The sequence below is a fragment of the Capra hircus genome, chromosome 7 (assembly GCF_001704415.2).
Source record: "Capra hircus breed San Clemente chromosome 7, ASM170441v1, whole genome shotgun sequence".
Classification (NCBI taxonomy): Eukaryota; Metazoa; Chordata; class Mammalia; order Artiodactyla; family Bovidae; genus Capra; species Capra hircus.
Genome location: NC_030814.1, coordinates 72,605,999 through 72,629,979, shown reverse-complemented (window position 1 = coordinate 72,629,979; position 23,981 = coordinate 72,605,999). Strand labels below are relative to the sequence as shown.

General features: G+C 42.9%; 1 protein-coding gene across 1 annotated transcript in view; it reads left to right on the top strand.

Moving 5' to 3' along the window:
- The window catches only part of FAF2 (Fas associated factor family member 2), a 72,230-nt gene extending 56,571 nt beyond the window's left edge, over positions 1–15,659 (top strand). The window contains exons 8-11 of the mRNA XM_005682743.3: positions 1,617–1,794; positions 2,760–2,931; positions 3,527–3,670; positions 9,302–15,659. Coding sequence (XP_005682800.1) covers positions 1,617–1,794; positions 2,760–2,931; positions 3,527–3,670; positions 9,302–9,484 — 677 coding nt within the window. The 3' untranslated portion in view covers positions 9,485–15,659. The remainder of the gene's footprint in view (positions 1–1,616; positions 1,795–2,759; positions 2,932–3,526; positions 3,671–9,301) is intronic.

Sequence of the window (23,981 nt, the reverse complement as noted above, 5' to 3'; positions counted from 1 at the left end):
GCCAGCAACTTGCCTTTAATCTTAGTGGGCTTTTTACCAGAGAGTTTATTCTTGTCATTAGCAATTTTACCAGAGCTTCTTGCACAGTGAGTTAGTTGTTTGAGTATGTTGAATGCCCATAGGGGTTCAGAAAGCTCAGATCTTTACTGACTGTAACTAACTCTTGCTGCTGCTGCTGCTGCTGCTAAGTCACTTCAGTCGTGTCTGACTCTGTGTGACCCCATAGACGGCAGCCCACCAGGCTCCCCCATCCCTGGGATTCTCCAGGCAAGAACACTAGAGTGGGTTGCCATTTCCTTCTCCAATGTATGAAAGTGAAAAGTCGAAATGAAGTTGCTCAGTCATGTCTGACTCTTAGTGACCCCATGGACTGCAGCCCACCAGGCTCCTCCATCTATGGGATTTTCCAGGCAAGAGTACTGGAGTGGGGTGCCATTGCCTTCTCCGAACTAACTCTTAACTGGAGATAAATATCTTCAGAAGTCAGTGTAAGATATATCAGCTTCCCTGGTCGCACAGTCGGTAAAGAATATGCCTGAAGTGCAGGAGACCCAGGTTTGATCCCTGAGTCGGGAAGATCCCCTGGATAAGGAAATGGCAACCCACTCCAGTGTTCTTGCCTGGAAAATCCCATGGACAGAGGAGCTTGGCAGGCTACAGTCCGTGAGGTCAGAAGAGTTGGACATAACTTAGCAACTAAACCACCATAAGATATAAAGGCATCTAGTGAAGGAAAACAGTTTACTTTGCAGCTACTTCTATTCAGCAACTTTTAAGTATATATTGGCATACAGGTTCTGTGCTAAATCCTGAGAACCAAAGATGCAGTAGATGGTTCGTCTGCATCCTGGAATCCGAGTTGTTGTTCCTAATTGGTTTTTAAACAGCTGATAAGTCCTTGCATATTTGACATTCTAATATGGCTTTGGAGATGAGCAGTGATAGAAGGAGACTAAGGATATTTTTATAGAAGCTTAAAATCCCTTCTTTTCAAATCATAAGGTAAAACTGTTATGGTACAATCTTGGTTATTTGGAGGACCAACTTTCCAAGCTTGTTCAGAATAGAAAAGCTAGCCCTTTTTTTTTATTGGGTAGCGTGTATAGGACATAGGAAAAGGGGATAAGGAAGGGATTGGATAAAAGGACCAAAGATAGGGAAGATGATGGTTGAGATCATCACCAGTAACAGAAAACTGGAGAGTTGCAGCCTTGGTCTCTTTAGGCTTGACCCCAACCGGCACAAAGGAAGATTATTATAATAAGCAGTAGCCAGAGTCCTTGTATATCCTTTTTGCTCTGTCAAATAGACATTGTCCTTGAACTCTGCAGCCTGCTCTGGCATCATCATGACAACCACACCCCACCAGAAAAGCCTGCCCTCCTCTAATCAGACTGATTGGACATAGGAACATGAATATATAACAACAACAACAACAAAAAAAGATTGAGAAAGTAGGGGAGGAAAAAAGGTAGGCAGGGAATAAATGACACCTCCACTGTTTCCCAGTTGAGACTAAAGCAGTTATCTCTTGCTTGTTGTGTGAACTCTTAAGATAATTATTCTGTTTTATCCCTAAGTCCTGCCCTTGATTTTTTGGATCTTCTTTCTGTCAGTCTCACAGGCTTTAAGAGAAAATACCTATCCATTCCTGGCCATGATTATGTTGAAGGATCGGAGGATGACTGTGGTAGGACGTCTAGAAGGCCTCATTCAGCCTGATGACCTCATTAACCAGCTGACATTTATCATGGACGCAAATCAGACTTACCTGGTGTCCGAACGCCTAGAGAGGTACAGGGGAGTTCCTCTCTGGAACTGAGAGACCAGCTGCAGACGTGGGTGCCTTACCTGGGGCTTCACAAATCCTGACTTCTTCTCAGTGTTAGGCAACTTCAAAAGCCTTCTCCATTTAATGTTAAAATATTCATATATGGATACTTTGACCTAAATAACTCCATCAGATCATTTGTCCTTGGAGATGTCATTCAAAATGAAGACTCTGTGCTCAGGATTATAAATCATGTCATTTAAAATAGCTGAGCATGATATAAAGAACTTAAATATAAAAACTGAGAAATGGTTATAACCCCCCCCCCCCCCATCGTACAAAGTAATATTCAGGAATTAATGTAGAAAATTCAGGAAACACAGAAAAGCACAAAGAAGAAATTTTAAATAATTCATAATCCCTACCACCACTTTAACATTCTGGGATATTTTCTTTTAATTTTACAGACACAGACACACAACACTCTACATAGATACCCAATTTTTCAGAGAGAAAAAGAAGTATACCAAAATGTTAGTGTTTCCTTTTTGATTAGTAGAACTCTGAATAAAGTGTTTCTGTATTTTTCAAATCTGCTAAAATATCTGTATGGTTTTCTGGTTTTATAAAAGCAACATATATAAAAATGCAGTTACCCAAGAAGGTATTTACCTATAAAATATGATATTGATGATCATTTGATGGCAATAATACTGAGTTACTTCTGTTAGGATTGGGGGGAAAGGATAGTTTTACATGAAAAATTAAAAAGAGATGGAAAAGCTCGCCATTTCTTTTTCTGCCAAATTAAATTAAGAGACAGTGCATTTAGATTCTGCTTGCTTTCTTTGTACTCTCTCATGATAGTGTGAAATAGTTATCTGCCGAGATTGTCAACCTTTTTAACCGCCTAAAAAATTTCAGTATAAGGAAATGCAGGGCTTTGTGAGATTTATCTTTTCCTTTTGTGCTTTTGATCTGTCCACAGGGAAGAACGAAACCAGACCCAGGTGCTGAGACAGCAACAGGATGAGGCCTACTTGGCCTCTCTCAGAGCTGACCAGGAAAAAGAGAGAAAGAAGCGAGAGGAGCGAGAACGGAAGAGGCGGAAGGAGGAAGAGGTGCAACAGCAGAAGCTGGCGGAAGAGAGGCGGCGGCGGGTGAGGAGCCTGTCTCTGCTTCTGGTGACTCCCAGACTGGTCCTTTCTTAAGTGTGAAAGGAAAAAACTAGATGATAGGATTGTGGATGATTTAAATTCTCCGTGCCATTTTAATATTTGCTACATTTTTCACAAAAAGTATTTTTTAAAAAGTTTATTAAAACAAATACAAGAGTAAGTATAAAGGTTGTGTAAAACAACTCTGTTCCATGAAAAGGAAGCATAAACAGATAGTAAACAGTTCAATATGCTAATTCACAGCAGTAGTGTTTAAACATTCAGGTACCAGGGTTAGCTCATCTGACATTTAATTCATGATCTTGTTTCATCATTACATATTGCTGTTTGATTATAGCCAGTGTCTTTCAGTCCTTCCCTTTTCTCTACCAGTTGCATACCTTAACAGTCAATCAATAATACATGTAATGCAGTGGTGTGTAATCAAGTAAATATAATTTAAAGTGAGGTGTTTCTGACTCTTGCCAGGAAGTTTTTTTCCTGGTACTCTCCAGTAAACCTATGATATGATTGTATTTCTTGTTTCCTTGTTCCCTAGTTGGAACCATAGTCTCACCTTTGCTTTGTGTCTCTACAGAATTTACAAGAGGAGAAGGAAAGGAAGTTGGAGTGTCTGCCCCCGGAGCCTTCCCCTGATGACCCTGAAAGTGTCAAAATCATTTTCAAATTACCCAATGATTCTCGAGTAGAGAGACGATTCCACTTTTCACAGTCTCTAACAGTAAGGACTGCCTCAGTTGTGTGAAGTGTTAATGTCTGGGCTGTAGATCTGAAAGCTTTTAAGGACTCTCAAAAATGTTCTTGGTTTATCTGCTGCTCTGATGAACAGAGGAGGAAGGGGGTGGAACAGAGAGTGAAGAGGGCACTGAATTATTGTAGGTTCCTTCAGGTCTAGCTGCCAACACAGAGCAGTTATTAAGATTTCATTATGTCATGTTTGAGCTCTGCCAAGAAGAAAAGATACCTTACCAAGAAGTTCCACAGAAGACTCAGGTGTTGGAGGCGGGAGGCTCTCCTTGGCTGCTCGGCTTTCACTGGCTTCAGAATCCCATCAGCACCCCTTGCTGTGTAGAAAAGGCTCTATCCCCATGGCCCTAGAAGGACTGGAATTACACAGCTGGGTATAAGTGCATGGGCAGTTTTCATGCAGTTGTCACTCTTTCTTTCTTCTCAGGTTACCCCGTAAGCCCCACGTAGTCGGGCTACATTGTATAGCCGGTGTCCATAGGTAGATAGTATTTGTCATTCCATAGGGATGTAGTTAAAAGCACAGACAGAGTCTTACAGAATGAGGAGCAAATTCTCATTGTTCTGTTGTTAATAAATGTCTCTCCTTGGTCAGTTTACTTAATCTCTACGCCTCAGTTTCTTCATCTGTAAAATGAGTATAATGGTCTCTCTGCAATAGGATAATTAGGATTAAGTTCGTATGTAAATTACTCAACATTGTGCCTGGCTCATAGTAAACATTCAAGTGCTATTTTTGATATTTGTTATCAGAAGGAATTATATTTAGTGTTGGTATTATATTTTGTTGGCATGTTGCCTTTCCAAATTTACAGCTATACTAGATTCTGCCATTTCCCTGATCACTTGAAATAATCAGGAGAAAACTGCATAATTAGACTTCTGTGGAGGCTCAGTGGTAAAGAATCCACCAGCTAATGCAGGAGACTTGGGTTCAATCTCTAGGTCAGAAAGATCCCTTGGAGCAGGAAATGGCAACACTCCCTAGTATTCTTCTTGCGGAATCCCATGGACAGAGGAACCTGACGGGCTACAGTCCATGGGGTCAAAAAAGAGTCAGACATGACTTAGTGACTAAACAACAACAAACCGCATAATAGAAATGTGGCTGCTCTGTGGTTAGGTGAGGCTGGGTGGCACATTGATTACTTCTTCCTGTTTAACTGGAGAACATTGAGCAAGTTACAGAATCTTTTAGAGGGCCTCAGATATATCGCAGATGTAAAATGGAAATATAACTTGCCCTCTGATAACATTAAACTGAAGGTATTTTAGGCCCTGTGCTGGGTACCCTGTGAGTTATGCAGGTGAGTAAAGTGTGGTTCTGAAATTCACAGAGCTTACTGACTACTAAGAATGTTAAGATTATTCAAAGAGCTAATTCACAGTAAAACATTTTGAGGCATCCTGGTGAAATAAATAGCTTCTCCATTTTATTTATCTCTCATTTATACACTGATTTATATGGAGGAAAGTACTCTTTATCCCTCATTTTGGATATCTTATTTGGGAATAACATGAATGAGCCTCACACAGGACCTTCTCTGTTGTAGATGGTTACTATATGTTCATTCCCTTCCCTTGATGTGTCTCCTAACTGCTGTTTTGTGTGTAGGTTTTAGCTTGCAGCCATCTTGACTAACCTGTAGTATGCCCAAGCTCTTCTGGAGTTTTTACTCCCCAAACTCTGATTACATATATGAAAAGCCCAAACAAAATTTCCTCTCCTCAGAATTTTAGAGTAAAATCTATTAGAATTGGGGAATAGAATAGACTTTTAGTCAAAGGGTAACCAACCCATTTGTTTTGTTAATAAATATTTAATCCTTGTAAGCCTTTAAAAAGATTTGCACTAAAAGTTATTTTAAAAAATAAAAACTAAGATGGAGAAATGAGGACAGGGCTCAGAGATAGGAAAGAAGTGTGATGAGAGGTATAGTGGCACTGTTGGCTTTTCATTTAACATGTGTAGCGTTATAGCAAGTAGCTGAAGAATGAGTTGCAGTTTTTAGTGCCCTTACAGACTGTGATCTTCCTGAGGTCCAGTGAGTATGAGTGAATGTTACATGAAATGCACTGTTTGCGCATGATGCTCAACTCTTAACAGTGATTAAATGCTAGGATTGAAAAAAGGGTAAAATGTACGAAAATCTCCAGCTTCTGTGAGTGGGCAGAAAAGTGGCACCTGACTCTCTCCTAAATAAATGCATATAAGAGAGAATCCAAATTAAACTCAGCCCAGAACTCATTTTTCTATCCATTACGAACCAAAAAGGACCTCTAGAGTGATTTTATGTGTTTCTTGATGGTATTAGGGCATTGCCAGTGATAAAGAATGCCAGTGTTGTATTAGTATTGACTATTATCAAGCAGTGATTGAAAAAGGAGCAAGATATTTTGCCCTTTTGTAAAACCCTTACTGGGTTCATACCAAGAATACTTGGTGCAAGTCTAACTGATGCATCTCAAGAAAAGAAAAGGAGAATGAATGTTAATGGAAATGGCAAAGACAAAAGGGAACTGAAAATTATTAAGGTTGATGGACCAAAATATGAGAAGTTTGTAAAATCATGAATGGATTAGGTAAGAGGAAAATGAACTTTAAATGGATTTGTAGCTATAGCCCCTTAAAAATTCTAAAGAGGTAAGTTTAAGTTAAGACAAACACAGGAAGGACTGCTTCACCAAAAGGGAATACACTTACATGAGAGGTGGAATAAAAAGGAAGTAGAAATAGATTCCCTCAAAAAAGTAAGCGTAACTTGAATAGTGTGTTCCTGATCTTTGTGAGGGACCTGGATGCAGTGTCCTTCATAGCACATCCCTTAGAGTCTTGTTAGAAATGGAATATGTGGGACTTCCTGGTCTTCCAGTGCATGGGACATATGTTCAATACCTGGTCTCAGACGATCCCACACACCAAGGAGCAACTAAGCCTGCGCACCACAACTGCTGAGCCCACATGCACTGCAATGAAAAGTTCCTATGTGCTACAGCGAAGATCCTGCATGCCACCCCTAAGACTTGACACTGCCAAATAAATACTTGTTTAAAAAAAACAAAAAACAAAAAAAGGGGACTTACCTGGTGGTCCAGTGGTTAAGATTTCATGCTCCCAACACAGGAGTCCTCGGTTCCATCCCTGGTCCGGGAACTAGATGCTGCAACTGAAAGTTTGCATGTCTCAACTAAGAGTTCACGTTCCACAGCTAAGGATTCCACGTGCCACGACTAAGACCCAGCGCAGCCAAATAAATGGTTTTTAAAAAGAAATGGAATATGCTATGAAGAGGACCATAGATCAGCCAGGGTGTGTATTCCTAATGGGTGGAGTTAAGAGAGAGGGGAAAATAAGAATTTACCTGTATCTTGTTAGAGCCAAACTAGAGTTAAGAGGGCTTTCTCAGAGGAGAGGTCCACATGGAGGGTGCTGGTCCCGATCTCGATCAAGTTAAGGAGGTATCCACTTATGGGGACCGGTGAAGAGAAGTCAGAGCCCAGGTGGCCTGGGAATGGAGTAGATATTAAAGCCAGAACCAGGTAAGGAGGGTGTACATTTGGAAAGAGGAATCAACTCTTAGCATTCAGCATATATAGAGGGAGAGAAAGATACAGATGTGTGTATGTGTGTACACATTGCCTAGCTTTCTCCACAGAGAGTGCCTAGGAACATCAGCACCCCAGTAGCAGTGAACATACTTTTGGTACCTGGATCATGGTTTTTATTTATTTTCTTATTTTTTTCTTTGTTTGGCTACATCATGCAGCATGTAAGGTCTTAGTTCCCTGAGCAGGGATTGAACCTGTGCTCCTTGCAATGGAAACATGGAATCCTAACCACTGGTCCACCAAGAAATTCCGTAGATCATGGTTTTTAAATGCCATTGTCCATTAGGAGGAACCAGGGAATGTCCCTGGTGGTCTAGAGGTAAAGAATCCACCTGCCAATGCAGGGGATGTGGGTTTAATCCCTGGTCCAGGAAGATAACCACATGCTGCAGAGCAGCTAAGCCCGTGTGTTGTGCCATAACTACTGAGCCTGAGTACTGCAGCTGCCAAAGCCCATGGGCCTAGAGCCTGTGCTCCACGACAAGAGAAGCCACTGCAGGGAGAAGCCTGTGCACTCCAAGGAAGAGCAGCCTCCATTGCCACAACAGGAGGTGGCCTGCATGCAGCAGTGAAGACCAGTGCAACCAAAAATTAAAAAATGTTTCAAAAAGAATAATCAGGGCTCCTTGGAGAAATGGCTGATTGCAGGGCTGGGATGGAAAATACAAGATTCACCTGTAATACCTTGTGCCACAAAGCAAGGAATTATTCAGAGAACATGGGAGACATGTCAGAAATACACAGAAGCCAGCTTCATTGGGCTTCTCAGACTCCATCAGAAACAGTTTGAATATTAAAACCTATTGAATGAAATAGGAAAGCATGGCTCTATGTAAATAAGTTGAAGAAAGTTTGAGGAGCAGAATGTTTCTGGAGTTTCAAAGTACTTCCCCACAAAATATTCCTTAGTTACAGTGGAGAAAAGACTAAGAGGGAAGAGGCCTGGCAGGTCCCACCTTAATCAAGTGATCATAGTGGACATCATAGGTAATAGAGCAAATTGAAATTATTCTCCACCTGAATAGGATGCATTGAATAGATCACATCATCATTTCTATAATACTCCTGCCAAAGATGCATAACTGGAATTAATTGTGAATAAACTTCAGATAAACAAATAGGCCAAAAAACTGACTGGAAACCTTTAGTAGTGTCAGGGTTATGAAAGTTAAGGAAATCCTGAAAATCTGTTCCAGGCTAAAGGAACAGACTTAGGAGATGTGACAGCTACTAAATGCAACACACAATTCTAAACTGGATGCTTTTGCTCTAAAAGGCAACTGCCAGTACTTGAATGGGGCCTGAATGAAATTTTAATGTATATTTTTATAGTAATATATCAGTTAAGTTTCCTGATTTTGCAGATTTTGTATTATGAAGGTAATTGCCCTGTTTGTAAAATATACACAGGTATTCTGCGATGATGGGACATTCAGTTGGTAGCTCACTTTTAGTGGGTTCAAAGAAAAAATTCTATACCTATGCTTTCAACTTTTCTCTAACTCTTGACTATTCCTAAGTAAAAAATGTTTAGGGCTTCCCTGGTGGCTCAGTGGTAAAGAACCCACCTGCCAATTGAAGAGATGTGGGTTCAGTCCCTGGGTCAGAAAGACCCCTGGAGAAAGGAAATGGCAACCCACTCCAGTATTCTTGTCTGGGAAATACCATGCACAGAGGAGCCTGGCGGGTGACAGTCCATGGGGTTGCACCGGCTAGGACTTAACCAGCTCAACAACAGCAAGGTTTGTTGTTTATATCAGACCAGTTTTCAGAGAAAGAGATGTATCAATTCATAGCAGGACTGGGTAACAAATCTCTTAAAAAGAGCTTCCGTGCATGTTTGCTCTGTGAAAATGGATGGATTCTGAAATGAAATTTCACTGTAATGCGGTAATTTTGTATCTCCAAGTCATCCTGGAGAAAGCTATATTTGATTTCATAGTTGGGGGGTGTGTGTGTGTTTTCTCACTGCCCTTTTTCTCTGTGACCTCTGCAGGTAATCCACGACTTCTTATTCTCCTTGAAAGAAAGCCCTGAAAAGTTTCAGATTGAAGCCAATTTTCCCCGAAGGGTGCTGCCCTGCCTCCCTTCAGAGGAGTGGCCCAACCCCCCAACGCTGCAGGAGGCCGGACTCAGCCACACAGAAGTTCTCTTTGTTCAGGACCTAACAGACGAATGACACTTTTTCTTCCTCTTCTCTCCCACCCCAATCCCCAAAAGAAATGGAAAAAAAAACACAAACAAAAAAATAAGAGAGATTGATATTATTATTATTATAATACAATATTTTTTTTAAAGACTGCTGCGTCCTAAGGAAGGATCAGAAACCATGCTGCCTGCAAGAGTCACCACCTGTGTGCGCACACGAGGTTAGCAATGAACGTTCCCGCTGGCAAGCCCACCCTTCCCTACTCCCTCTTGCACCATACACCTTCCAATGAAAGGAGACTCTTCACCTCCAACCCAGCCGTTGTCCCAACTGGGGAAGGGGACATTCCCACTAGATCTCATGCATTCTTGCTTTTATGGAAAATAAAAGTGAAAACCTTCATCAAACAGCTACTGCAGCATCTCCTGAGGACTCACTTCTCCCACCTCCAGAGAAGAGAGGAGAGAAGGCACAGAGCGGAGAGATGTTCCTCAACTTCTACAGTTCATGAATAATTTTAATTTTTTTTCTGTTGCTTTGTAATGACCAAAGGAATGAGGCTGACATAGATGTATTTGTTTTCCTTAACATTATTTGATAAGGAGCCAGTTTTTAAACCCATGAATCCTTGCCCTGGGCTCCTTAGCCCACAAGAGTGTAATAAAGGTGCCCTGGGCTGGTTTATGCTTATTTCTGCCATTGTCCCTCTCACGTTCCCAGAGAGGTTATTCTTTTTGGTCCAACTCTTGCTGTCCTTTCTTGCCACCTATGCACCCCACTTGGGGCAATGGGAGGAAGTCCAGGTTTGTACCCCTGCAAAGGTGGTGTATGTACCAATAGACCCGTATATATGGTATGAACTCCATGTAGATTTACCTATACATAAAACTGCAGCTTTTCCTTGGAATCTGGATCAGTGGTCATTATGGGGTCTGAACCAAAGGATGGCAGTTCATTCCTGTTCTGACATGTGCATGCTCTTCCTGCCCAGCCCTGAGCCTTCCTAAATTGCCAAGCTTGGTGCCTTTCCAAAGGACTAACAGGGCCTGTGATGCAACCAACAGAACCATGTGAGAGGACCTTGCATATCTCTTTAGGAATTGGCGGTAGTGGTGGTTTAAGGATTGAAAGAACCATAGGCTTGAAGGAAGCCAAGACAGAACTCAGCCTGTGTAAATTTTTGGAAGGCACAGTTCAGTTTTTTATGTAGCCGCCTGCTGTGGAGACAAGTTTTTATCCTCTTTATTGCTGTTGAAGTAGTAGGGGTTTTTAGCCTCTGGATGTCTTGTCTGTGGTTGAGTTTATGGTAATGGGTACATGGGTCAGGCCGTGTATTAGCATGAGCTGACAAGTATTCCAGGGTGTTCTGTGGTAGACTGGTGTAGACCCAACACTGCAACCTACTGAAGTTACCACAGCTGCCTAGCATTTGGTGAGGCCAGGGGCTCATACCAAGGTCAAGCACAAGTTGCTGGATTTGCAGTCTCCAGAGGCTTATCTCCTGCTTAGCTAAACCTGAGGGCCATCCTTTTAGGTTGCACTGACATGGCTGCTATTTTCTGCTGCCCTCAGTGGTTGGGGTAAACACCAAGGGCCGGTGGGGAGCCCCGTAGGTGTCACCTGAGGACCTTGAGAATTTCGCAGTGGCCTTGGCACAAATGTCGAGAGCACAATCTCCAGGAAAATGTAACCCCGCTCCTGCTTCTGTCATCCTTCCACTTTGTTTCCTGCCATCCCATGACCAGATGAGTGGGAGATTGCTGGCTGTTGGCATAAAATGTTATCTGAAGTGAATTCCAGGATAAACCATGTTCTCCAGGCCACCTTATGTGAGAAGTTTGCTTCTTGCTGACAAGCACGCAAAGAGGAATTTTTTAGTTAACTCAGAACCAACCTGCCTGCCTAGAATTTGCATTTCCCTGGCAGGACCTTTGCCAGGCTGAATGTACCAAGTCTGCTCAATAATTGGATCTGCATCTCATTCTACAGTGTGCACCCTGTGCCTCTTGCCTTTTGCTAACCTGACCAGTGAAGGAGGTCCAGTGCCGGAGTATTGAAGTCTGTTTGTGTCAGTACAACTCTCAGGATGGCCTGTCAATTTGTTTTGCTTTGTCCTTTTTTTTTTTTTTTTTTTTTAGCGCTGCTTTACTCAGAGCAGTTCCTGTCTTCTTGCTGATCGAGACCTGCCACTCATCCCACTCCTTTACTCCATGAAAGGTGCACATTTTGTCAATGCTGGTACAATCTATATGTTATTCCCAAGGACCTCTGGGAACATGATGGGACCTTCAAGCAAGAAAACAGAGAAGCTGGTGATCCACAAGCATTTGCTCTTGTTTCCAAATCGCCTGATTATTTCAGCTGTTTTCAAATGCCAAGTCATCAGCTAAACAAAAACACTTGTTTCCAGTTTTGTTCTGCATTTCCAAGACTGAAGTAGTAGGTTCAACTGAATTTCCGTAGGAAGTGACCAAGCAAAGATAGCCAATTGGAGTCAGTTGAATTTCTGTAGCCTCAGTTTTTTCTTCAACACCTGCAGAATTTCCTGCAGCAAATACTTCTTTGTCCTTGCTTTCACTATAACGTTTGGATAAAAAATGGCCAATGGAGAATACTTATTTAAAAAAGAAAGACTATAAACAAGCTAAAAAGAACCTAGAATCTTCAACTGAACAGTCATTATGAACATTGCAAATGGTGCCAAGGCCAAGGAAAAAGTTACGGAAAATGACTGTGGGAAGGAGTGATAACCCCCAGAACGCAGTCAGGGGAGTATTAATCTGGTGCTTGAACAAGGAGCTCCACTTTAGAACTGGTCTTGTTTTTTTTTTTTTTTAAGGACTTGCGAGAGACGCAGCAACAAGAAATCCATCCCCCAAGGATGCAGTGCCCAACTTGTACTGCACCTGAATAAGTTACGTGACAATTTACTGAGGAAATCTAGTGTACTTTAAATTTTTTTCATAAAAGTTTACATTGTATTGTAGGTTAACATTAAATGTTTTATAACAAAATTTTCATACCAAGTTGTGGGTCTTTCTGTCTGGGGGAGATGTGGTTCTGTCTGAAGGCAAGGTTGGAAAACATCAGGGAAGGGAATATTGCCAAGAAGTAAGAGAGGGTCAGAAAGAAGCAGGGAGTTAAAACAGACCTATGATGTGTTCCTGTGAAAATGGCAGCTCAGGAGTGAATAGAAAGCTGGCGGATCTGTGTGCAGATTGTGGTCTGTCACTTGTCAGTCTTGTGAGCCTCTGTCTCGGGTCCCATGAGCTTTAGTTTCACCCAAATGTAAATGAAGTTAATACCATCTGCCTCAGGATGGGCTTGCAGATGAAATCAAGTAAATGGAGGGGGGAGGAAACTATATATACATATATATATATATATGAAGCACCTGATGCAGGTGTCGTTTGTTCCCCTTTCTCTGAGGAAGTGTATTTTGAAGGTATATTTTCTGGCGTTAATAACAGTCGGTTTATTAAGGAATGTCATTTATCCTGCCTGTACAGACTTATGTTCTTGCAAATGAGTGGCTAGAGAAGAGTCACTTTGGATCTAACAGATTCTTGACTTTTAGAACTACCCTCCTAGTCTATTTTTGCTCTTATTTTTATTTCTGAGGAGATTTAAGCCTCAGTTCTTTGCCTCTTTCCTACTATCTGTCCTGGGCAAAAAACTCATTTCTATAAGTTTTTGTCACCTGCAGAGTCTGCCCTGTTGCTTACCCAAAGAAACATATATGTATTTTTTAACCCATATCTTAAAGTCCAAACTAGAACGTCTTCTCAGTCTAGTAAGTCTGCAATAATAGTTAATTCACCTTAGGTCAGAATCCCCTAAAAATGAAAACTTTACAGTTGATTGTTCACAAGATTTGCTTGATTGCTGACATACAAAATTTGTTTCATCTATTAATAGTCAAGGAAGATGCAGACTTTGATGCCAGGTACATCTGGTCACAAATCCTGGCTGTGGCTGTGATTTTGGCCAGCTAACCTCAACTCCCTAGGCTTCAGTGTCATCTGTAAGATAGGTCCAGATGTAGCATTTCCACGAAGATTCAATAAATTGCTGCTGCAGAGTGCCTGGCACACAAGAAGTGTTGGGCGAAAGCTCCTGTTACTGTTTTCCAGTTTGTAGCTGGCCCACTGCTAGCAATTCATCCCCATGCAGATCAAGGAAGGAAAGAAACGGGAGTGGTTGAGATTTTGCTTATGGGCAGATAGTGTCTGACACTTTTTCTTGATGCACTTCCGTCACTGCTGCTGGGACTCTATGTGTGCTTTCACCTTGATAGAGCCACAAGCCCTGGGCCCCCCGAGTTCCTTCCTCGCCTCTTCTGCCACTTTGACGCGCTGTCCTCCAAGGCAAGCTCCCAGAGCACATGCCATGTACTTGGACTACTATACCCTGTTGGTTGCTACTGGCCATTCTCCAGATGTTGTTGGCAACTGATGCTTTTTCCACCAGCAACGTGCGTGACTCAACACCTACCTATGTGGATTCCCTAAAATTCCAGCTCCCCTTGTGTGGAGCATAGTACTCAACTTCTTTGGCAGTGTAGTATTGCAGGAAGCCGCTTTGGAGTCAAATCTGGATTTGAAACTGCTTCCTGCTGGCAAGTTTCCTCATACATAAGCCTCACAGCAGGATCCTTGCAAAGTCCAGGTGCCGTTTTGCGGTATCTTAGTTCCCGAACCATCCCAGCCCCTGGCAATGAAAACGCCGAGTCCTAACCACTGTACTGGCAGTACGGTCCCTCCAGATGCCATTTAAAGGAACTGGTATCTGTGAAGTGCTTGGACTGGGTACATGGACACAAAGTTGAGTGGTCGCTTTTCCCCTTCTATGCCAGCAGTCCTAGGCTTTGAGTATGGCCTTCACTCAGAACTGCCTCACCCTCAGGACTTAAGAACTGACCCTCCTCACTATGGCCGTTACCGTTCCAACTCCACTGTCCCTGCTCTGCCCTCAAAGCCTTTCTGTCCCCTTCTCGCTTCAGTGTCTCTATGGAATCGTGTTGGCTTCACATCTCTCCACTACAAGCCAGTACTGACACAATTCCCAAAGGAAACTCAACTGTTTGATTTCCCTCTTGATCCTTCAGCTGCAGAATCCTAGCATGTATCACAGTGAGTTGAGGAGCCCTAGGGGTTGGTGCCCTCTCCTTTGATCCAGCTCAGGGAAATTCACGCATTTGTACCCCCACTGGCACTCCATCACTGTGTCCCCTTTCTCAGATCCAAGCCCACGTGCATCCTACTCACTCTTAACGCCTACTGCAACAGCCTACTTCCTGAGAAAACGAGGTCTTGCCCAGAACTTCCTCATCTCCCTTGTTCACCTCAAAATGGTTCTGTGTTTTGTCACCTGCTTCCTGTTTCTCTTCTGTCCTGTGGGTGTACTTTCTCTCAAAAGAGATATAATTAACACAGTAAGATGTCCAGCTCATAAATCCACAGCTTGATACAGTTTTACCTAAGTGTACACCAAAACCAAGGTGCAGAATACCTCGCCCCCAGAAAGTTCCCTTGTGTGTCTTCCCAGTCAGTGGGCTCTCAGAGGTAACTATTCTGACTTTTTTCATCATAGTTTTGCCTGTTCTTAAACTCTGTATAAATGGATTCACTTTTATGTTTGTGTGTATGGGCTTCCCAGGCGGTTCAGTGGCAAAGAACCCGCCTGACAATACAGGAGATGCAGGAGACGGGTTTGATTCCCAGGTTGGGAAGATCCCCTGGAAGAGTAAATGGCAATCCACTCCAGTATTCCTTCTGGGAAAACCCCATGGACAGAGGAGTCTGGCAAGCTATAGTCCTTGGAGTTGCAAGAGTCGAACTCTACTGAGCATGCATGCATGTATGATTGTATAATTTTATAAGTTGTTTTCATGATGGGAATTTAAGGAAGTTCAAAGCAAAAAAAAAAAATAATTACCACACTGTCCAGAGATATCCATTGTTAATATTGTGATGTGTATCTTCCTAGACTTTGCATATAAAAGCATTTTTAATACAGAAATGGGGTAATATTATAAATATTGAGTTATCTCTTATTTCACACATTCTTCTATATCTTTTTTAATGGCTGTGCAGCATTTCCCTGAATAGATGTACCACATATTGATCAAAAGCCTCTTATGACATTTAGATTGTTAAACTTTTTCTTTGCTTTTCTAGATAATAAATTGATGAACATCCCTATAGCTAAGTATGCATGTCCATGTTTATTTTCTCAGGAAAAAAAATTCTAGTAGTGAAATTACTGAGTCAAAAAGGAATGGAAATTTTTACTTTTTAAAATGTTTGTGTTATCTCTAAGTTGTAATCCAGAAAAGTTATTTTATACTCTTATCAGACACCATCTGTGTTACGATCACCAGATCTTTACCAAAAACTATTCCCTTTTCAGTTGCTTGGATTGCTTTATCTTCTACCACAAACTATTTGGCATCTCCTCCCTTACAAAATCTTGACCTTGCTTTACCCATAAAATCTCCTCCCTGTCTCCTTCCCTTCCAAGATAGTTTGCACAACCAGCCCCTGCTTCTTCCTTAACCTCCTGTTATTTATACTTTCATCTCCACTTACCATCTCTTATGGTCACCCATGACCTCTTTTTTTCAATTTATTTAATTTGGCTGTGCCAGGTCTTAGTTGTGGCATGTGGGATCTAGGTCCCTGACCAGGAATCAAATGTAGGCCCCCTGCATTGAGAGCCGGGAGTCTTAGCCACTGGACCACCAGGGAAGTCCCCCCATGACCTCTTAATCACCACTTTCATTGGCCTCTTACAAGACCTTTTGGAATGTAGAAATTGCCCAGTTGATGTTTGACACAGAATAATTGTTGTCGTGTTTCCATTCCCTCAGGTTGGGTGTCAGAATATGTGAAGAGGTTAAAGAATTCACACTTTATCCTGAAACCCATTGAGAGCTTTAAACAAGGGAGGCACGTTGGATTAGGGTTTTAGAAAGTGGATTTTCTCACTGGGGAGACTGGATGGGAGAGGGCAAGATAAGTGACACGATGGAGTTGTGTATCAGGAGCAGCCTAGGGATGGTGAGAACCAAAGAATTGATGCTTTTGAACTGTGGTGTTGGAGAAGACTCTTGAGAGTCCCTTGGACTGCAAGGAGATAAACCAGTTAAACCTAAAGGATTAACTTTGGAAGAACTGATGCTAAAGCTGAAACTCCAATACTTTGGCCACCTCATGTGAAGAAGTGACTCATTGGAAAAGACCATGATGCTGGGAAAGATTAAAAGGAGGAGGAAAAGGGGACGACAGAGGATGAGATGGTTGGATGGCATCACCAACTTGATGGACATGAGTTTGAGCAAGCTCCAGGAGTTGGTGATGGACAGGGAGGCCTGGTGTGCTGCACCCATGGGGTTGCAAAGAGTCGGACATGACAGCGACTGAACTGAACTGAAGGGATGGAGAGGCTAATGATGGACTGAGCACTATTTAGGAAAAATAGTGGCCAAGACTAGGAGGTTGATTAAATATGGAGGATCAAGGAGAGTGAGAAATTGAGAATGTGCTTATGTGTGCTTAGTCCCATGTCTGACTCTGCGACCCCACAGACTGTAGCCTGACAGGCTCTTCTGTCCATGGGGATTCTCCAGGCATGAATACTGGAGTGGGTTGCCATGCCTTCCTCCAGGGGATCTTCCCAACCCAGGGATTGAACCCAGGTCTCACATTGCAGGCGGATTCTTTACCAGTTGAGCCACCAGGGAAGCCCATGAATACTGGAGTGGGTAGCCTGTCCCTTCTCCAGGGGATCTTTCTGACCCAAGAATCAAAAACAGGATCTCCTGCATTGCAGGCGGATTCTTTGCCAGCTGAGCTACTGGTTTCCAAAAACTGAATTTAGGAACAAAGGTGCTATTTCAATGGGGGAAGATAGTGTCAGAGACAGAAGTAATACATAAGAGGTGAAGTGGGAAGATCAAATGTAGGCAGCTCTAACAGAATTTGTCAGTGAAAGTATGGGGGGAAATAGGAACCAAGACTGAGGAAGGGTTATTTAAAGTAGGAGAGACTTTGTTATGTTTAAATGCTAAAAGCAGAGATTTTAGAGAAAGGTTGAAAATGCACAGAGGAGGGACAATAGAGAAAGATGCCACCGGAGTGGTGGGAGGCATTGGCCTTAGGAGGAAGGATGGGAACAAAAGTCAGTGCATTCTGACTTCTAGAATGTAGGTTTGAAGACAAGTTACAGGCATCCCCATGTTATGATGTCTGTTCACTCTGTCAGGTTGCGGGGAGTGATGAAAGTGATGGGGCCAGAGATCTAATTAGACTGAGAGATTTGAAATGTCCATTTCAGAGAGCAAGACAGAGTGTAGGAAGACTTAGAAGCCTGTCTCAGCAAACTGAGGGCCCAGGCAAGATTAAGCCCAGAATACACTGTGCGAGTAGGCATGAAAATGTACTAGTCTGCCTCCCTCACTGCTGCCAGTTGGTTTCTGAAAAGAGAGGTCATGTGGGAACATCCAGAGGCTTTCAGCTCCCCAGGCTGGAAGTCGGGGCCTCAACTCTGGGGCCCTGGTGGAACATCGTAATTTCATTTTTCTCTGTTACTCCATACAATCACACTTAAGTAACACACACAGATCTCTTGATTCTTTCACACCAGGCATTTGCCTGCCTAAAGTCAGACCAAGACAACTCACATTGGATAGAAAGGTTTTCAACAACATGCTGTCAATTTTTCGAACTCCTCTGATTGCCAAGAAGGCAAGTACCTAGACTACATGATTCTAGTCTTCCAGAATCATACTGATATGACTCTTGTTTAACTCTGGCTTCATTAACACCCAGGTCCTGGCAGGAGAGTAGATGAAAGTCGTATTTGGCCTAGTATGCCATTTTAGACACACAGGACTGCATACACCTGGGTTTGCTCATGTAGTTCTTACCTTCTGTATCTAAAGAGATCTGTAGTTGAAAAGTAAAGTTAGTCACTTCAGTTGTGTCTGACTCTGTGACCTTATGGACCTGTGTAGCCTACCAGGCTCCTCTGTCCATGGGATTCTTCAGGCAAGAATAATGGAGTGGGTTTCCATGCCCTCCTCCACGGGGTCTTCCCAACCCAGGGATCAAACCCAGGTCTCGCACATAGCAGGCAGATTCTTTACCATCTGAACCACCAGGGAAGCCCTTTAAAGAGGTCTGTAGTTAGCAAACAACAACAAACCCACTGTAGCTAATTTAAGGAAAGAACTAGTGTGTCAAAAGACTACAAGGTAGGTCCCAGAATGGAAAGCCAGACCTCAGAAAGGGTGGGGTCCAGGTCTCAGAAAGGGTGGAGCACAGTTGAGGGATGGGGGTTGTCGCAGGTAGAAGGCACATTCAGATGTCAGGGCTCCCACCTCTGGAGCATAACGCAAGCAGATGGGGGTTTTTGTTTTTAGTTGCGCCCCATACAGCAGAGGCAGAGCCTTTTCTTTTAAAATGGTGCAGAAAAGTGCAAAGAAAATAACCGTCGTTCACATTCCTACCACTCCAAATAATTAACACTGATACTTTGGCATATCTGCTTCAGGTTTTTTTTTTTTTTCCCCTGTTTATGCTTTGGTTAGAATCACCTAAAATGTTTATATGTTTACTGCAAAGAAATCCTTTTATCCTCTGGCCACAGATGTGGCTAGTTTCTGGCTGATCTGGGCCCTGGCACCAGCCTCTCCGGCGACCTGCTGCGGCCTTGAGTCTGCCTGGCCGGCCGAGAATGATGGCTTTCCCAGCCTGCACTTCTCTCTCATAAACTTCATCTGTGCTCGGAATAACGGTGGAGGATGATGGTGTTTCCCAGCTCGTCAGTGGAGGCCAGGGAGTGGACATCATCGTACAAAAACTAATGTGAGAGAAAACAGTTAATTTCACTGTCTCTGGGACCACAAAAGGAGAGGGCAGGGCCTGTAGAAAATCATTTGGGCCCTGGGACTGGGGTTAACCTCCCATGTCTTTTTCTTAACAGCAGCTCACTCATTTATTCATTTATTCAGTCATCCACTCAGAAACCCTCACCAATGCTTCCTGTCTCCTTGCCCTTTTGTTAGGGTCTGGGAACGAGGTGAATATGATGGTCCTTGGTCTGGTGAAGCAAAGTCATGGGCAACCAGCAGGACTTCTAACAGGTGAGACATTCGCATGGTGTGCAGTGAAAACCAGAGTAGAGTGTGGCCTGCTCTGGCTTGAGGGAGGGGTCTGAGGAGAGGACACTCAAGCTGGGCTTTGGGAAGGGAGCATGTGTACCAGCAAGAGAGAATTTAAAGCCCCTGAGGCATCTTAGTGTGATTCAGGGGCCAAGGAGGCAGGGGGCACATGGCAGCTCCTCTAACCAAGCCTCAGTCAGCCCCCAGTTGCCCCAGTGAGGAAGGTATAAACAGTTTTACAGTCAAGAACATAGAAGGATCGTGAGAGAAATGTGACAGTGTGGCGGGTGCTCACTGAATGTGAGTGGTCTTCCAAGCAGAGAGAACAGCACACACAGCAAGGGGGTGAAAACAGGGCACTTTGGGAAACAAACGTAAACAAAACTCCTGTGGCTGCCAGCCCTCAAAGGACCCCTCCTAGGGACAAAAACCTTCTACTCCCGGTTCATCCAGGAAGTTTCTGGTGGCAGTGGGAGAGGGCTTGCCTGGAGCCTGGAAGAAGGGGAAGAAGAGACCAAAGAGGCCACCATTTGGGCTTTTCAGAAGTGTATTCTCTGACTTTGGAGAATTTACAAGTGGAGACTGCAAGGCTATCTTGATTCTCCCATTTTCTCCCTGGGCCTAGCCCTGGTCCTCTCTGAGCTTCAGTTCCTCCAAATAAAATCCAAAGATAATAAATACCTCAACTCAGGGTGTGGAAGAACAAACGAAACACTGTGGGAGCTGGCCCCTGCTCCTCTCCAACTTCACCCTGCCCAAATTCATTCTTGCCTCTGGGCCTTTGCACATTCTGTTCCTTCCCTCCAGAATGCTCTTCTCCTGACCAGCTCCTTCTCAACACTCAGGTCTCATTAATCTCCATATTGGTTGCCTCTTCTGAAAGCCCTGTATAGAGGTGCCCATTCTTTTTCATGGCCCTTGTTATATTTGAAACGGTGGTTTTCGGGGTTTTTAAATATTGTTTGTTTCTCCTGGAATGCCCATTTCCTGGTGACAGGAACTTAGTTTCATTCACTGGAGTCTTCCCAAGGCCTAAAACCGTGTTTGGCTTGGGGCAGAGGTACTCAACCAGTTTTGCTGAAATGACAACCCAAGAACCCTATCAGGCCTCGAGGACTGAGGGGCAACTGAACTGTCTAGACTGTTACACCCTCTGTGCCCAGAAAAAAGCCCTGAAGGTTCTACATGTCAGCAAATAGGCTGAGCTCAAAGGACACTTGAGCCCAAAAATGGTGAGAAAACATCCAGTTCTGGGGAGACCCACCCTCCTCCTTCCAAGGACACTTTGTAGTGTGTGACCCTTGAAAAGATGCTGCCAATTATACCAACTGTTAGTAAAATAACTGCCAATTAATTCATTCCCCAAAATGGCCACCATGGGCCAGGCACTGTTGTAGTTGGTGGCAGGCAGAGCTTTTAATAGGAGGTAACCAGAATGACCACTTCAAGTGACAGAATGGGAGCCCAGGGATAATATAATTTCACTCTGATTCATAATGTCAAATCTTTATCCAATTTCCCTTTAACTTTGAAATAAATATACATTTATAGGAAGTTGCAAAAACATTACAAAAAGTTCTTAAGTACATTTACTTTCCCTCAACAATAACATCTTATATAAAACCAGAAAATTGACGTTGGTACCATCTACAGTGGTTTTGGCTGATATCAAATTACTCCAGGAGTATTTGCTGAAAAAAATTATTCATTGACTGTTCAAAAATCAGTTGGTTGTATGCATGCAGGTCTATTTCTGAATTCTTTTTTTCTGTCCTATGGATCTATTTGGCTATCCCTCTCCTGATAAAATGTCTTGATTAATGTGTCTCTACAGGGAAGTCTTACAATCAGGAAGAGTGGTTCTTCTCATTTTATTATTCTTTTTAAAAATTGCCTTAGCTACTCTGGTTTCTTGACTTTTTCATGTAAGATTTAAAATAAGCATGTCAGTATGTCAAAAAAAAAAAAAAAAGCTTTGCTGGACTTAAATGGGAATTGCATTAAACCTAGAGATCAATTTGGGAAGAAGTGACAATTTACTATGCCGAGTCTTCCAATCTAAGAATACGACAGCTTTCTCTATTTATTAGGTCTTTGCCTTGTTTCATCAGTGTTTTGTAGTTTTCAACATAGAAGTCTTATGTTTTGTTGGATTTATACATTTCATTTTCTCTCAAGTGATTTAAATATTATCAGGTTTTTATTCTTGAGTTCCACGTGTTCACTGCTAGTATATGGAAATACAATTAATTTTTGTTTACTTATGTTATAGCCTGACAAACCTGAAAAACTCATTAGTTCTAGGTATTTGTAGATTCTTTGGAATTTTCTACGTAGATCTTCATCATATCATCTACAAATAGTGTTAGTTTTGTTTCTTCCATTTCTGCATTCCTAATTTCATTTCCTTTTTCTTGCCTTGTTGTGCTGGCTCAGACTTCCAGTATGTTGAATAGAAGTGATGAAAGCAGATATCCTTGCCTGTCCTGATCTCAGGATTGGTAAGCAACTAGTCTTTCACATCATAAAGGGTGATGTTAGCTATAGGTTTTGTATAGATGACCTTGTAAAGTTTTATTATTTAGAACGAATGTTGAATTTTGTCCAAAAAAAAATTTTTTTTTGCATCAGTTGTTGTTATCTGTGTTTTTTCCTTTCCTACAGGCTTTTTGAAATACTGAAAAGGAGCTTAGAGACTTCCCCATCTGACAATTTGCTCAGTCTGGGAACTCAGCTTCTACCACTGGTCTAGTTCACCATGCCCCAGTGTGCTCAAGAATGCAACCTGGACCTGCATGTGGCTAAAGCAGCCTAACACAGGAAATGCTGCTCAGAGTGTATATGCGCTGCTATAGATTCACCGCAGCACAGCCAAGGCTCAGAGAAGCCCTGTGATAGAAGCTGACTCTCAACAGGGAGTTTCCCAAACTTACTTTATCACACGGCAGTTTTTTACACAAACCCTATTAATGTTTCATATGACTTTCTCTGAAACACTTAGGGAACCACTCAACTGAGTCTGTCCCCTAATTTGCAAACTATTCAAAGGCTGAAAGACAAGTGCCCTGACCAAGGTCACAGATGGTGACATCACAGACACAGCAGGTCTCCTGTCCCCAGCTGGCCGCTCCTGCTCCCAACCATGCTGCTCTGACATACTAACAAATCAGTAGGCAGCCCTGCAATACCACACGCCATCATGGAGAAGAGGAACGTTCCATCTCACCAGTCTGGTCCCTTTGGTGGCTCTCAGGCCCTCTGTCCCCACTGAGCTCGAGGATGAGCACCTTAATTTTTGTAGGTTCAGTGGGACCCATGAGTGGGGATGTATGTAATGCAGCTGGGCCAGTCATGCTGTTTTAACTCCCTAATGGTAGCACAGGGTTCAGGAATGGGTGTACAACCTGCTGGTTTAACAAGACTCCAGATCAGAAATTATTAGAATTACTAATAATTCTACTTAGAATTAGAAAAAAAAGTTTTTGCATGGAGATGATGCTAAATTAGGAGACACTGAACTAGAGCAAACTCTTGAGAGTCTGGAGAAAACTTTTGAGAGTCCCTTGGACTGAAAGTTGGCTTAAAGCTCAACATTCAGAAAACGAAGATCATGACATCTGGTCCCACGGCTTCATGGGAAATAGATGGGGAAACAGTGGAAACAGTGTCAGACTTTATTTTTCTGGGCTCCAAAATCACTGCAGATCGTGATTGCAGCCATGAAATTAAAAGACGCTTACTCCTTGAAAGAAGTTATGACCAATCTAGATAGCATATTCAAAAGCAGAGATATTACTTTGCCGACTAAGGTCCGTCTAGTCAAGGCTATGGCTTTTCCTGTGGTCATGTATGGATGTGAGTTGGACTGTGAAGAAGGCTGAGCGCCGAAGAATTGATGCGTTTGAACTGTGGTGTTGAAGACTCTTGAGAGTCCCTTGGACTGCAAGGAGATCCAATCCATTCTGAAGGAGATCAGCCCTGGGATTTCTTTGGAAGGAATGATGCTGAAGCTGAAATTCCAGTACTTTGGACACCTCATGCGAAGAGTTGACTCATTGGAAAAGACTCTGATGCTGGGAGGGATTGAGGGCAGGAGAAGGGGATGACAGAGGATGAGATGGCTGGATGGCATCACCAACTCGATGGATCCGAGTCTGGGTGAACTCTGGGAGTTGGTGATGGACAGGGAGGCCTGGCGTGCTGCGATTCATGGGGTTGCAGAGTCGGACACGACTGAGTGACTGAACTGAATTGAACTGGACTGCAAGATCAAACCAGTCCCCAATATTCATTGGAAGGATTGATGCTGAAGCTGAAACTCCAATACTTTGGCCACCTGATGTGAAGAACTGACTCCTTGGA